At 30.1% G+C, this 16,606-nt stretch overlaps 1 protein-coding gene across 1 annotated transcript in view; it reads left to right on the forward strand.

Moving 5' to 3' along the window:
• LOC108907999 (elongation of very long chain fatty acids protein AAEL008004) overlaps window positions 1–16,606 on the forward strand; it is a 65,531-nt gene that overhangs the window by 30,104 nt on the left and 18,821 nt on the right. Inside the window, exon 3 of the mRNA XM_018711889.2 lies at window positions 16,313–16,503. Within this exon, the coding sequence (XP_018567405.1) occupies window positions 16,313–16,503 (191 nt within the window). The remainder of the gene's footprint in view (window positions 1–16,312; window positions 16,504–16,606) is intronic.

Below are 16,606 nucleotides of genomic sequence, written 5' to 3' on the forward strand. Positions count from 1 at the left end.
GTATTCTTTTCTATAAGCGATTTTTGCGGTATTAATCGCGATTCTGCTTTACTATTTAAGTAATCAATGTTAGAAGTCATTTTTAAACAATATACAACTAGTAATAACTGTGGTGACAGCAATTGATCTTATGTGCCAATACAGTTACAAATTAAGTTTTGTTTTCTCGTTTTCATGACAACGAAAGGTATACTGATGTAACATCACAAATTCAACCATTTGACATTATTAGTTCTTATTTCCATTTTTTGTAGTATTAATACAATATTTATGATTTCAACGCGTACCAATAAAAAAAAATAGCGTAAAGTATTCGTGGATAACTGGTCTTTAAAACACTTGCTCTATTTCGAGCACTCCGGCTACGCCGTCGTGCTCGAAAAATCGCGCGTGTTTTAAAGACCTTAATATCCACTTATACTTTAATATACTATTAATTAGAAGTCCGATTTAAATTATTCCGAGGAAAAAGTATTTTTTCCAAAATGAAGAAACTTTGTGTTTACACCTGGGCTATTTTCAAGTACAAAAAAAAAGGATAACAAACAAAACGCAACAAAAAAACCTCCAAAACCGACTACGGACAGTCCCAATATTTGTTTTTCAAGCCAAATTTGATAATATTTTTAACGTAATATTCTTGAGAATGCAAGAAAACCGCAAATGTCAGAAAATTCAAACTGTAGCCCCTACAATGCCTATCGGTGAAAATATTATTTTCTATAATAAGATGCAAAAAAATACAAGGAATTTTCAAAATACGTGCATCTGTCAAATTTTTTATAAATAAAATGGTTATATTTAGGTACAGGGGAGCTTTAACATTTTTATTTATTTTTAATTTATCTTGTCGATAATGCAATAATAAATAGGGTATTCCGATTAAAATAAAGTGACAGCTACTCCCGTTATAAAAAAACTTAATTTGTAAATTTGCATGACAGATGAGACTGGAATATACTCTGAGTGATATTTTTTATTCTCATGATGTGCACTGGCTCATAATCTTCTGGTGCACAATTAGAAGACCAATGTCTGTGAAGTTCTCCTCATTGATTTTGACCGACGAGCTTCTAAGTTCCTCTCTATTTTTATCTCATGCTCTCTTGTTTCTCTGTAGAGTCTTACCCAAAATAGTCTCCCTTTCACTACATTTTGAAAATAACTGTCAATTTTTCTACTTCTGTTATTGTTTAACGGTATGTTTTTAACCTCTTCAAGCTATATTTATCTACGAGATTCGACATACACTGAGGCCTTGGAAGTTGTCTTGGAAGAACTACACCTTTGTTCCTTGAAATATTATTGGCGGTATTAATATTGTATTTTCTTAAAAAGCAGCTTATTATCAGTACATCCTTATATGTATGTTAGATATGTTGCTGCCAACCTTCTGATGACTTATTCAATATTTCTGTTGCTACTCTCTGGCTTGCAGATGATGCTCGATGCACTAATGTGATTACGATAAATTGTTTTTGCATTAGATGATAACGAGATGTGTTTTAGTTGATTCTTAACAGAGGCATCGAGGAACAGGAGGATACCCTTTTCTTCCAATTCCATGATGAAACCAACAAACATGGATAAGTATCTGAACGTTGGGCCTCATCACCATCCAGCACAGACAAAATGTATTGTTAACACGTTAATGCCTCCAAAACACACCATCTACATGCCAGAACATTTGCGCCAGGAATTGCATCGACTACGATCAAGATTCGGAAGGAATGAAGCTACCTATTAATGGAAATATAGTACAAACCATCAGAAAAATACCTAAGAACAAAGAGAAGGGGAAATAGTATAGGTATATCAAAGATATATACTAACAAGTTAGGCCATCTCTTAAGAAATCACCAAGAAAGATAGAAGAAGCCTTTCTCAAGAGGACCAACGTAGCAACCAACCCGGATATTATTCAACAAAAAAAACGACTTTCTGGAAATGACTTTAAAATACATATTTTTTAAATTTAATTAGTTATTTTAAACTTTTTCACTTTTAATTAGTATCTAGTAAATTAATGTCACATCATTAGAGGAGTATTAAATGACATTTATTACGTACTTAATATTTCCTGAATTTGAATAAAGCAACATGAAACTTGTTACCAGTGGCGGCTCGTGACATTGAGAATAGGTGAAGCATATTCATTGATTAACTAAAAAGAGGTAAAAGGCGCGAAAAAATTTGAAAATTTTCAAGGTCAAACGGCTTTAAATGAATCTGGAAATTTTTAATTACATTTGCAATATTACCGAAAAACTGACGTTAACGAGAAGGATTTTAGATTTTATAAAAAATAGAAATACAATTAAACACGGCATACAGAAAAATTTTTTTTTAAATAAACAGTTCCACACAACCACGTATACTACGAATACCATTTGACTTTGTCTTTTGACCTCCCCCTTTTTTCCGCATCGAGAGAAGGTCTCTCACAATTTAAAAACCCTTTTTGTTCTCAATTTTCCATCTGGAAAATGGCGTTTCAATAAGATACATACTAGATCATGCATAGGAAACTTTCTACAATTATTGATACAAAACAAATACTAACAAAGAACCATTATAATTGTCCACTGAGCAACGTATCGTATAAACTGTTTAAATGCAGGCGATGGGCGATGACAATGCTGCTTCAATTTCTGCGTCACTCGTTCCCCCACGCCGTAGTTTACTCCCGTGTTGGCCGCCTCGTTGCCATAACAACCGCCGCAAACAACGGAAGTGAAGCGAAATACAAACTGATTTATGTCCGCGTCACTTACTTATGCTGTACGTTGTATAATAGGTACATACGAGGTTGTTGTTCGCGCTCAACGAAGGCTATGGATTTTTAGAAGGCAGTCACCGCGCAACTATTCTGTTTAGTTCTGCGTATAAATCAAACAAACATAATACACTTTCAATATAGAATTATACCTAAATTTTAAAATTTATATCAAATTAAAAATAATTTTAAATTGCCCAACCAAACGAAAATGTTAGGTGAAGCGGTGCGTCACTTGCTTCACCTGGAGAGCCGCTACTGCTTTTTACCGTACTTCAATTTCCCGACAGAAAAACCCAATCAAATAAAAGGTTGATTTATTGTCAAAACTAAGAAAATATTTAATTAAATACTGTTCATTTAAACTGAAATTTGTAACAAAAATCAGTTGTTCGTGATTTCACTAGATTCTACGTAAATTTAATAAGTTACAGATTTACTGCCTCCCGAACATTTTTGTGGTCTTCCATTGCAATATTTCTTTTTAATTACAAACGTTTTAGGAACAGTGACTAAAAAATAAAGGTATTGCTATTATTTTTATTGGCATTCTCACGATGAGATAAGTATTAATGAAATAAATATTTATATCTCTGTGGAAATTTTATGAACGAAAACTGAAAAAGAATTCCAAACTTTAACTTGTCATGTCACGGCGATTATCAACTTTCTCTTTATGAAATATTTTTGAGCTGCAAAAATACCCAATTAAATAAAAAAGTACTAAAAACTTCTGCAAACGAATAATTACATAAAATATTTTAAAGTCTAAAAAGTCAATGAGTTTGCAGATTTTATTTTATTAATATTTAACGATCTACATAATACATAGCCTTTAAAAAATGCTGAAATTTATCAAGATCGATATTCCACGTTTGTTCTTTATAAAACTATGAATCTTTCTACGGGATGTTGTAGGTTTGACTGCCTTAATTCTAACAGACGATAGAATACATTAAAATAAACAAAAAAAAACCTTATATGACATGGGTCCTAAACTCAACCATTTCCGAGAAAAAAATTATCAAAAATTAAGTAATATTGACATAACTGCGTGCATAGAATACTATAAAATACAATGCTTATCACTTTTTTGAACTTCTTTATGTTTAATTCTAAAAAATAATTAGGGTTGTAATAAATTTAAAATTCGATTAAAAATTCTAACTCAGCAATGTGACAACGGCGCGGCGGTTTATTAACCACGAGGTACTAAGGTGTCCAGCAACCACCAATACGCAATTCAGTCGGTATCTGGATTCCACCGTGTTGGAGTGTTTTTTGCGTACCACTATTTCTTTTTCTTGAGGTGTTTTCCAGCGAGTACGCGAAAATTGTATTAAAAGGTGTCGTGCGTGTATCGAAAATGGTGGAGGACATTTTGGGCATGTGTTGTAATTTGTTTTGTACTTGTGGGTTTAAAAATTACTGAACTTTGCTTTTTGGTAAACACCTAAATTATTTTTAATACGTATGATTATTTTGACGACGTGAATCTTTGGGTACTTTATTTCATATTTTTCAAATAAGTAATTTGATTAATAGTTAAGTTCCTGTTTTAAGCGGTTCATACCTAGTAAAGTTCGAGCTAAAATTTAAGCACAACACTATCTTCGCACTACAAAATCGATACATTTTATTTATTTAAAAACTGGAAAACAATTGCCTTGAAATTTACTGAATGTTTCACAATAATGGTTGTTTACATTTTTTCCGTAGGACAAGTCTGCCGCGTGTACACGTGGTGTACATCAGCAGGTTAAGCGCTGTTGTCACGTTGTGATGAAACTCCTCAATGCTAATACTCGCTGTTTTTTGAAAACTTAATCGTACGCCCCTGTAATATACAATTTTTTTGTTCATTTATGATTACTGTATCTCATGCTGAAGTAATGGCAGTCAAACATCCTGTATATAAAATCTTTGTGATTTATTTCGTATGTATAATAGTTTTAATTGCACTTATTAAAAATCAGATGTTATACAACATATTAATGACTTCATATTATAAAATAAATATCTGCATTAATTTTATTAATTATTTCAAATATGTTATATACTACCACATTAAATATTATTCAACTTAAAGACAAAATTATAGACAAAATCTGTTTATAACGGAACCCTATATTAGTCCAGGCGGTATCTGTTTTACAAAGGGTGTACTTGGGTAAAACGCATATGATCGGAGATTTTTGCTTTAACGGCTTCTAAATAACATCAGAAATGATAATTTTTCTATGCAAATAAAAAAAAAGTGGGCTTAATTGTTATTGCAAAAAAGTATAAAAAAATAGCAAAAAAATTCATTTTTTTCTTGGATTTCTCGTCGACAACTTAGCAACTATTCATTTTAGACAAAAATGGAAGAGGAAAAAAAGTTTTGTAATTAAATTTTGATCAAGATAGAGTTAGTTGCAATTCGAAAAAATAATTATTGTTATTGCAAAAATCGGAAAAATCATTTAAAAAATTGCAAAAAATGCTAGTTTATTTGTCAATTTTTTTCAGACACTTGAATAATACCTAGGATCTTCATACTTTTCCCAATTAAACTTCTTAGTGCATAGAATCATCACACCAAATTTCATCCAATTCGGTTCGATAGTTTTTACATAATAATTGTTTAATTTTTTTATTTTTTTTAATTAAAAGAATTTTCAAAATCAAATTTCTAAAAATCTAAAGCCTTTGAATACTTGAAAATTTCACCACAAAAAGAAGAGCTCTCAAGCTTTAAAATGCTTTTTGAAAAATTCAAATCGGACGATTAGGTGAGCCGTGGTGATTGTTTAAACATTTTCGCAATTTTCACGCTTATAAACAATTGCAATAATTTAATGTTTTTTCAAATTTTTTTTTATTTTAAAATATGGTTTGAAAGTACTCGGAAAGGCGAGTATTTAAAAAAAAACCTGATGATCCGCCCATTATTTTCGGAGTTATAGCCCGTTAAAGTTAACCCTTATTTACAGCAAAACTATAAGGGTATAAGGGCTGTTTTTTGAACTAATAGGTTTGTCATTCCGAGTACTTTCCAGATATAAATTTTCAAAATTTGCAATCACGGGCGTCCCATTTAAAATGTCACTCAAAGATATTCAAGACCGCGTGAAATCAATGAGGTATCAGTGGTGGGGGGAGCAAACACACAGCTACTCCGATCTGAATTCTCGAGTTCAAAACTGCGACGCTCGGAAAAATTTCACTTATCTCAGCTTCTAATGGACCAATTTCGATGATTTTTTTTTAAATCGATGTCTCGCAACTTAAAAAATTCAATTATCATATTTTCAACTACCTTTTATTATTAATTATTGGACTTTTGACATGCCGATAAACAGTTACTTTAAAAAATGATTAATTTATTATGTTTATTTATTTACTATGTTAATATTCACGACCAAAATTTTTGCATGTTGCACCAGGTAATACTAGTAAGTTTGTTTAAATATTATAAAATTGTTTAAACAATAATTATTTAAATAAACAACTGAAAATTGGTATTAATTTTTAGTTGTACGATAAATTTCTAAAAATCTTTCAAAAAAAAATAAATTGTGAATAATTATAATTTTAATTTTTTCGTTTACTTTTAAAATATTTATCTAAAATTTATTTTTTATTTATAAAAAAAAGTATAAGAATCTTTTGGATACTTAATTAATACCAACAACATGGTGCAACATGCAAAAATTTTGGTCGTGAAAATTAACATAGTAAATAAATAAACATAATAAATTAATCATTTTTTAAAGTAACTGTTTATCGGCATGTCAAAAGTCCAATAATTAATAATAAAATGTAGTTGAAAATATGATAATTGAATTTTTTAGTTGCGAGACATCGATTTAAAAAAAAATCATCGAAATTGGTCCATTAGACGCTGAGATAAGTGAAATTTTTCCGAGTGTCGCAATTTTGAACTCGAGAATTCAGATCGGAGTAGCTGTGTGTTTGCTCCCCCCACCACTGATACCTCATTGATTTCACGCGGTCTTGAATATCTTTGAGTGACATTTTAAATGGGACGCCCGTGATTGCAAATTTTGAAAATTTATATCTGGAAAGTACTCGGAATAACAAACCTATTGGTTCAAAAAACAGCCCTTATAGTTTTGCTGTAAATAAGGGTTAACTTTAACGGGCTATAACTCCGAAAATAATGGGCGGATCATCAGGTTTTTTTTTAAATACTCGCCTTTCCGAGTACTTTCAAACCATATTTTAAAATAAAAAAAAATTTGAAAAAACATTAAATTATTGCAATTGTTTATAAGCGTGAAAATTGCGAAAATGTTTAAACAATCACCACGGCTCACCTAATCGTCCGATTTGAATTTTTCAAAAAGCATTTTAAAGCTTGAGAGCTCTTCTTTTTGTGGTGAAATTTTCAAGTATTCAAAGGCTTTAGATTTTTAGAAATTTGATTTTGAAAATTTTTTAATTTAAAAAAAATAAAAAAATTAAACAATTATTATGTAAAAACTATCGAACCGAATTGGATGAAATTTGGTGTGATGATTCTATGCACTAAGAAGTTTAATTGGGAAAAGTATGAAGATCCTAGGTATTATTCAAGTGTCTGAAAAAAATTGACAAATAAACTAGCATTTTTTGCAATTTTTTAAATGATTTTTCCGATTTTTGCAACAACAATAATTATTTTTTCGAATTGCAACTAACTCTATCTTGATCAAAATTTAATTACAAAACTTTTTTCCTTTTCCATTTTTGTCTAAAACGAATAGTTGCTAAGTTGTCGACGAGAAATCCAAGAAAAAAATGATTTTTTTTGCTATTTTTGTATACTTTTTTGCAATAACAATTAAGCCCACGTTTTTTTTATTTGCATAGAAATATTATAATTTGTGATGTTATTTAGAAGCCGTTAAAGCAAAAATCTTCGTACATATGCGTTTTACCCAACCCGAAACAAGTACCGCCTGGACTATATTTACAAAATATACCAAATATTATTTTCGGTCTACTTTTTGTTTTTGAGATGTGACGTCATAATCATTTTCTTTTAAATGCCCACCCCTAACTTTTTAATCATAATTCGATAGGGCTTATTTGTATGAACACGCTGATATCCCATAACCTGTTACTGTACCGTTTAGAAATTATGAAATGGTTTTCTTCAGATTTTCTTTTTTCTAAGAATAACGTAAGAACTCAAACACACTTTAATTAAACGTAATAAAAAATGTTTCCAAACAATAAAATATATTATTTCTTTAAAAGATATAACTTATAAGCACCTTTTTGATGACGTAGAAAATTTGAAAAATGTACTGAATTGAGATAAGACAGATTTTTCCGAAACGTTCTGTTTTCTGTTATATTATTATTGAATCTATTGAATCTAGTATCTGTAACAGTAAAATAGTATGTTATTTTGTAGGAGTAAAATCACCAAAAACATTTGTGTAAAACTGATCAATTTTTAGGCAAATCATGTAATTTTTGGTTTTCTACCGGTGCACAACTATATTAAAATGATCAATATGATAATACCAAAAACCATGATCAATACAATAATATAAATACCTCTAATTGCAAATACGGAATATCGTTTTGTTTTGGTATTCTAAGGATATAAAATAGTGCACATACCAATTTTTTCAGTGGCATTTAATTGAATTTGTACAACGTCATTCGTCAATAATTTGCTTTAGAATCTATTTTTTATAGTCCATATTCCATATTCTACAGTATTCCATTCAATATTTCCATATTGTTTTTCAGTGATGATAAAATTGTGTTGATGTACTTGCGAAAATATTGTAAGAAAATCCGTAATATCCATCTTTCCTCTGCCTTTAAGAATCCTTATCAAAAACGACATGCGTTGTCTGTAATTTTTACTTAATGCCTTAGGAAATGATTACTACCAGATCATTTTTCATCTCATTCTTTCATTACGCATTAATCCCAAAAACCAGTTGGAACTGTAAATCATCTGAAGCTTCAAAAACAAAAATAGCAGTCGGCTCATGTTACCAACAAGTTCTGCGGGAATTCCCTCCTGCCAGTGTGGCTGACCTTCACCGAGGCAATTATTTCCTCAACTTTAGCTGTTTTCTTTTTTTTTAGGTCTCCCCACTCTAGATCGCAGACTTGTAGCTACAGTTGGCGGCCTTGGTTAAGTCCAAACACCTACGGGCTAAGTTACATGTGAGACATCTTTCAGGGTTCGACGTGTATGTTCTGTTCACCTGCTTCTATGTAACAGCATCCTGTTAGAAGGATATAATCACCTAATATGCGTAATGGGTCCAGTTTTATAGTTGTAAAGGAATATAACACTAAATATTTGCTCTTAGAAGTGAGGTGAGATGGGTCTTTCAATAATAGTAACTTCAAAAAGCATTCAGGATTTTACAGAAAAATCAAGTAAAGCTGTTAACTACAGATTTTCCGAGTAAAAATAATGAGCCACTTTCAAGATGCATACAAAAATGATTAACATTTTTCTTTTTTTCGGTTGAAATTTTGTATGGACTTTTATGATCTGGCGTAATTTTGATAAAAAAAATAGAAACCTGATCTGACAAAAGAGCATTCATTGAGATTGTAGAAATGTTAATCTTTTAATTACGAGGTATGTTTAGAAAAAAAGCGAACTTTATTTTTTTAAACTTTATTATTAATTTCTGGAATCAGTTCTGGCGAGTAAGGAGAGTAAGGGAGGACATGAATCTAATTTTTGGCACAAAACTGACGAATTAACAAAGCTAATTATGCGAGAGCGTTATCATGATACCCATGAACTGTCTCGCCACAACTTGGTCTCTTTTTGCGGTTTTTTCAGATAATCATTGTAAAACGATTTGATAATACACGCGGTTCATTTTTTTACCTTGAAACAGGAATGATTGAACTTTCGTCTCGATGTCGTAGACGTAAACCCAGCTTTCGTCTCCCGCTATGATCCTTTGAATGAATCGTTATTGGATTGTTCAAGGAAACGATTTTCTTTCTGTTGTGCGGTCATCAAACGAGGAACAAATTTTGCTACAACTCGACGCATGGTCAATTTTTCCGTCAAACTAACCTCTTCTGCAACTTCTTTAACATCAATCAACGATTTGCACGTACCATATCTTTGACTTTCTGAATGTGGGAGTCATCAGGTGAAGTCGAAAGCCTTCCTCGTCCATAATATTGCATACGTCCCAGAGCATCATCTCCGTAAGCTTGTTTCAAAATTTGAAACGTTTTCGTAAAATTTGTCTGGTTTCACGCAAAATTCTACATTGCATCGTTGTTCCAGAAAATCACACATTCCAACCAAACCTAACTTAATATCACGATCTTAAATTAACTTAATTTCTTAAATTAAATCAAATAAATCAAGAGAATGTTTCACCAAAACTCTTATTAAAGTCGACAACCAATTTTTTTCGGAACATTGACTTTAAACCGTAACTCAAACAAAAATATTTCCATCATATATCCAAAGACGCTGTAATATTTCGAATACTGAATCCTAATGAAATGACCGCTTATAAAACACTATGCCTTTTAAGCATAGACGTTCACTGGAAAATGACCAGTTAAATAGTTTCTGCAACTTCTTTTAAGTGAAAAAGAGGAGGATACTGTTTTATAATTTCTTTTAAGAGAAAAGCGTTATATCAATTTTTGTTGTCTAAAGATGGAATGAAAATTATATTAAATTGACTGTAAATAAAGCAAATTGTGATTAATGCTAATTGACCAAGCTGGTATTCTGAGAATCGATTAACTTGATTTACTAATAAAATGATTATATTAACATCTAAATTTTATCAAATGAGTTTATTAGTTTCCAGTTTATTCAGACAGATGTTCGGTAACGAACTTTAGACTGTTTACAAGGATTATGATCGCCGCCTTAGTTATAAATAGTTCCAATTTTTAGGAACTTTCAGGTTTTAATATTAAACGGAAATTCATTGGTTTTCCCAACTTTTTCTTTTTTGGACAAGAAATTTTTCACGGAAAGGGGCAAAAATGGAAGCGAATTTCACATTACTACTAATTTTCAAATATTACTATTGTTGAGTGTTATTAATGCAAGACAATTACACATAAGTTTATTTGGTGCTGGCTATTACTTCATTACAGTCATGGGTTTTATAAGCTACTCTTGGCGTATAGCGTAGCGAATTTGAAAATGTGAATTTTTTAATGTTTTACTTTAAAAAATCCCCAAAATACCCGATATTAAAAATAAAAGTTAAAATTTTTTTATTTGTAACAAAGAATACAAAACTGTAGTTATTTCTTTTTATATTCAAATTTGGCGCCTAGATCAGTGTTGACAGTAACCTGTAAAGGTAATGGAAATTGAAGTTATTGAACTGAATTTGAAATTTAATTTACTTACAACGCAGAATATAATATTATTATGTGCTAATACACAGCAAATGTAAATTCTATGCAACTGATATGGAAAAACAGACTTGTTTCCTACAGATAATAGAAATTGGCAGTAGATTTTTTAATTTTTCCAAATATGTCTATTGTACTGTTTGCTCAAATGCAGTAGTATCTAAATAATTAAAAATGTTCTTAATATATTCGTTAAAACAAGATAAAATTAAAACCGTTGAGATTACTTCACTTAAATTAGGAAATCTTTGTATATCACCCACATATTTTAAGTTAATACACTGACCAGTATTTTTTAATATCATCAGTTGTTTCAAATCCACATTTATTATAATCTAAAAGAGCATGACCTTTTCCATTTTTGATTAAGTTCTTGAATATCAAAAAAATCCTACAGTTGTATAAATCTGACTAAGACATGTTGAAGAGATTTTATTTGAAAGGATTGAGGAACTTTTGCTCGTGTGGAGTGATGAGAATCCTAAAGAAACACGACAATAATGACATTACCTGATTGCCACAGCAATCAACATCTTGTTTTCATCGCCTACTGATCTCAAAGTTTTTAATCCGTGACGCTGCTACGCAAACAGAAATGCACAGACCTGCAAATAATGCTATTTCTTTCAAGAATGGCTTTCTGTAGGCGATTTTATCAAGAGACAATATTTTTTTTTAAATAAAACGACCATTTCAATGTAACTCTCCGTTTTAAAAAAATATGACCATTGTAAAAGTTTTGACCGCTAAAAAGGAGAGGTAACCGGAGAAAACTATCAACCAATATATCGATATGACTAAAGCTTTAAGAACTAATACGCCATAATAGTCCAAATAAATGTGCCAAATTTTAACGCGATCGGTAAAAGGGTTATGACGTTATTAATTAAATTAGTTTTATTTTTGACAACTTTGAAGGCTTGTAACTCAAAAACCAAAAAGTTTTTGTTTAACTTTTTTCGTAGATTGTATTTATTTATCGTCGTGAATATGCAGTCAAACGTTGTCGGTGAAATTTGCGGACAACCTGTATAAAACGCCCTTCAATAAGTCGTTGGCTTTTCTAAAATCAATCTGTTTTTGTTTTCAATACTGCAAATATTAATTTTCCAAACGTCAACAACTTACTGATGTGCATGATTTTTATATGAACCTTGCAACTTCAAACTGTAATATTTAAAGTAGTGGTGCCTTTGACTCAAATAGTAAATCAAATTCAATTAATAATCCCAAAATATAAGATATACATTCTAAATATTTTAATATAAACTTATTTTGCATAGCTTTCTGCAGCTCCGTTATTTTGGAAGGGTCATCGTACACAAACTGACTCAAATATGCCTTAAGCGATTCAAACTGTTTAATAACATGATCAACATATTGATTTAAGGAAATCTACTGGGTTGTTGATGGGGTCAATTTTATGAATTACAGTTTTAAAAATTCTTAAATTCTTGTTGACTACAACTTCTTTTAAAATGTGATCTTAAATTTCTCAATAAATCTTCCAGATACCTAGGCAGTTGACAATTTCACTTAACTTAACCAATAAATAGGATGTCTATATATGAATATACACGTACATATATTAATATACACTGTATATGATTATTGAAACTAAATAGAAATTTTTTGAGAGAAGTGTGTTCATACATACACAAGTAATTGTTACTATTCTTGTGTCCAGAAATTTTTTTTGCGTGTCAAATTATTTCGCTTTTAAGAAAACATTTTTTTATGAAAGAAACGATACGTTATTTCAAGATATGAATCATTAATACCGAGGGGAAATACTGCATAAATTACGAGGATTAGATCTCAAAACAGGCGATTATCTACACTTCCTTGTCCTTGAAGGTTGTTATTTATTGTTTGAATTTTTGTTTTTGTTGATATTAAATATATTCAATTTTAAAATAATTATGCTTGGAACTAAAAACAATTGCGTGATGTTTTGCAATGTATAGAAGTTAATGTTTCGATAAGAACTTGTTTAATTAATTCATTTTGTAGAACATATAGAGCTTTTTACTTATTTCCATAAATGTAAACAATGTGTTAACAGCTTTTGGTACCTAATAAAATGCATTTTTGTTTTCAATGTTTTTTTGTTTAATGATGTCTAAAAGCGTTTTCCGAAATTATTTTTTGGAACACGTGCTAAAGTTTTAAATATGCTACAAATTATAATAATTAAATAAATATAAACTTAGTCACGCCTGTTATTTCTTGAAAATTATGTAAATTTTCGTCTCTTGCTAGAACCTTGAAATATTTTGTTTTATTCGCGGTTTTTCTGAAGTTTAAAATAACTTATTAACATTTTAATGACGTCTGTCATTAGGAGGTTCATTTGAATTCTCAAAATTATAATTTAAAAGTTGTTTTCAAATATAACTTGTTTTTTAAGAAAGTTAGTTGGAACTTTACGTGAGCTTTTATTCAGTGTCGGCACATTATTTGTGCAATTCTATAATTAAAAAAATCAAAACGAGGATGGAGGAAATGGGAGTAGTAGTTCTCATTACCCTCTCCAACTTTGTGCACACGTATCATTCAAATGTCTTGTTTTGCGAGCGTTTCTTTCTTGTAAGTACTTTGTTTCACTCCAGTATAATTTTTTTTAAGGCCAGTTTAAAAGACGTTACAAAATCCTTAAGTATGTGATATTGTTTCATTTGCTGCTTTTTATTTTTCAATTTATTTTAAACGACGAACGATGAAACGACTCAATATTCTTCAAATTTCAAATTCTACTTAATATCTAACAATCAAATTGGCTTTCCTGTTAAGATTTATTATTATTATTATTATTATTTGTTTTATTTTTTTGTAATTATAGCTTCAGCACAAAATATGTAATTTCAATTTGACAATTGGGGAAACTAATTGCATTAATATAATGTAAGTTTTCATTCGTGAAGATATTTTGACTGATTTCTTATGTTTGTCTTCCAATATTGAAATGCAGGTTACTTAACTTAAAGTCTCGGTTTTAAATTAATCTAACTTCTTATGTTAATAAAATTAAAGCAAAAGCTATTGCCAAAGTTGATATCTCAAATGTTAGCCGCCATCAAAATTTCGCCAGAATGGAAGAAATCGAGGAAGCAAGTGTACCTTCCTTTCCTTCGTTTGCTACATTCGCCTCTTTTAGTCAAGTTTGGAAAATTTCAGCTGCATATTCTAAAAAACGACAGAAATGTATGTAACACCGTGTATATTAAAAAAAAAACTAGTAAACCCAAAGTATTTATATTTAAATAATAGGTATACACACGAGTAATTTTAAATGATTAAGAATCAGTAATTAGAAATCATTCTAAATCACCACATAAATATGAATAATTGTAGAATTTGCAAAAAAACATTTAATATAATTTATTGGTACCACTTTTTTTAAATTGTTGTAATTTCCGAAATAAATGTACTGCGACCAGACCAATATTTTTCATTTTATGTTGTTTACATCCCAAATCTTGTTTTTCAAATTTACATTACCTACCCATTAACTATTGAATATAATCACATGATATAGAAAAAGAATATTACGTAGAAGCACTAACAATATGTATTTTTTTTATTTAAATATTCAGAATTTTTTAAATTTAAAAAAAAGGTGATATATGAGAAACATGATAACCTTCAGAATTCCACAATAAAAATTAACATTTCAGTTCAAAAAAATAGAAAAATTTATATTGTTGGGCGTGTTACAAATAAAGGTAAAAACAACTTATTTTATTGACATCACAACTGTACAGGTTATATTACAGAGTGTTTATAATTATCACTGCTACTCAATGCTTACTAGCACAAAACTTTGCTTTGCACCTACTGGCGTAGAGTGACCTACTAATTAATCTATAATAATATAATTCGTCTCACTAATGAGAACGAATAAGTTCAAAATAGAATTGGAAATTAAACAAGCACAACATGTTCATGGGTAGTATTCAATAATAGAATATTTGTGTAATCAGTATCCAAATTTTGAATACTTGATATGTATTCAGGATTTAGTAAACGGAAATAGTAAATAAGTGTAGTTATGAATAACATGATATCGATGAGTACCCAAATACTCAATACCGATAATATCTAAAATAGTCTGGTAAAAGTTGAAAATCACTACTGTTCATACGTAATTGGACGTTTTTTTCTGTAATTCGGTATAAAAATGTTTTCTTCATTATATTTTGATAAATACTTTCTTTTAATTTAAAAAGCTCTTAGTTCTAGGAGAACTTCTACATCACGATTGTGTGACAATATTTCAAAAATTTTACTTATACCAGTTTATAAATTTACGCACATGTTTTTACAATCTTTGGAGAAGTACAAACCATTGTCGTTTTTTTGAGACATGGATATAGTAGTACACAGTGAATATATCGCAAGAATTAGTTGGATGCACATTTCGAACGGTTCGGAACCAATATGTGACTCCTGTTGGAACAGACCTATATTGTATTCATATAATGTGAACACTATAGAATACCAGTATTCTGATTTCGAGTACGAGTTCTTTAACTGTTGTATTCGGGATTCAAATAATCATGGATACTTTTCAACAGAGCATTATGAACTGAAACACTTTTCTAAATTCATACCCAGCTCTGTTCCCAAACCAGCCTTTATTTAGGTACTTATGAATAATACGCGTGTAATTCAATGCTGGACGAAGCTTTAGTCCACAAAGTAGCTGTTTCCCACCATAATCATTAGTTCAAATCATAGTTGTAGTTGATGCAATAAGTACTTATTATCGTGTAGTGAGGAAGGATTACATTAAAGTCAGCGTATCTATGGCATAAAATGTACGAATGTGGATATAATTTCAAAACTAAACGCTGTTATAATTAATTATAAATTAATACATGCAACACATTATCAGAGACTAAACAATTTAACTTGCTAGTGTTTATGATGAGACAATTTTATACCTATTCAAAACGAACGAAAAAATAGAATTAAATTAATAGAATATGGTAGAGATGAAATATTTTCTTAAAAATGCCTGTGTGGGCATAATAGTATAAGGTTGCCATTATTCACTAAGACAAATGGTCCGTACTCTAATGGTTTAAAATGTCTCTCTTTGTAGAAAACACTATCGTGAGAAAGGCGGTCTTAGTACTTTTTTTTTTCTAGATCCTCGGACAACCGACTGGCCTTTAATGCACAGTCCGGTACCAACAATCATGATGGTGTTGGGTTACCTCTACGTTATCCTCTTTCTTGGCCCAAGGATGATGGAAAATCGGAAACCGTTCAAGTTAAGAGAAGTTCTTGTAATTTACAACGGTGCACAAGTCCTATACAGTTTGTTTATGTTATATGAGGTAGGTAATATATTTACTAAACTAATTTCTAACTGGATTTAAGCTTAAACTCTATATAATTATCATTTGTACACTCATTCCAAATAATATAAATTTTTTATTT

The sequence above is a fragment of the Anoplophora glabripennis genome, unplaced genomic scaffold (assembly GCF_000390285.2).
Source record: "Anoplophora glabripennis isolate ALB-LARVAE unplaced genomic scaffold, Agla_2.0 scaffold243, whole genome shotgun sequence".
Lineage (NCBI taxonomy): Eukaryota > Metazoa > Arthropoda > Insecta > Coleoptera > Cerambycidae > Anoplophora > Anoplophora glabripennis.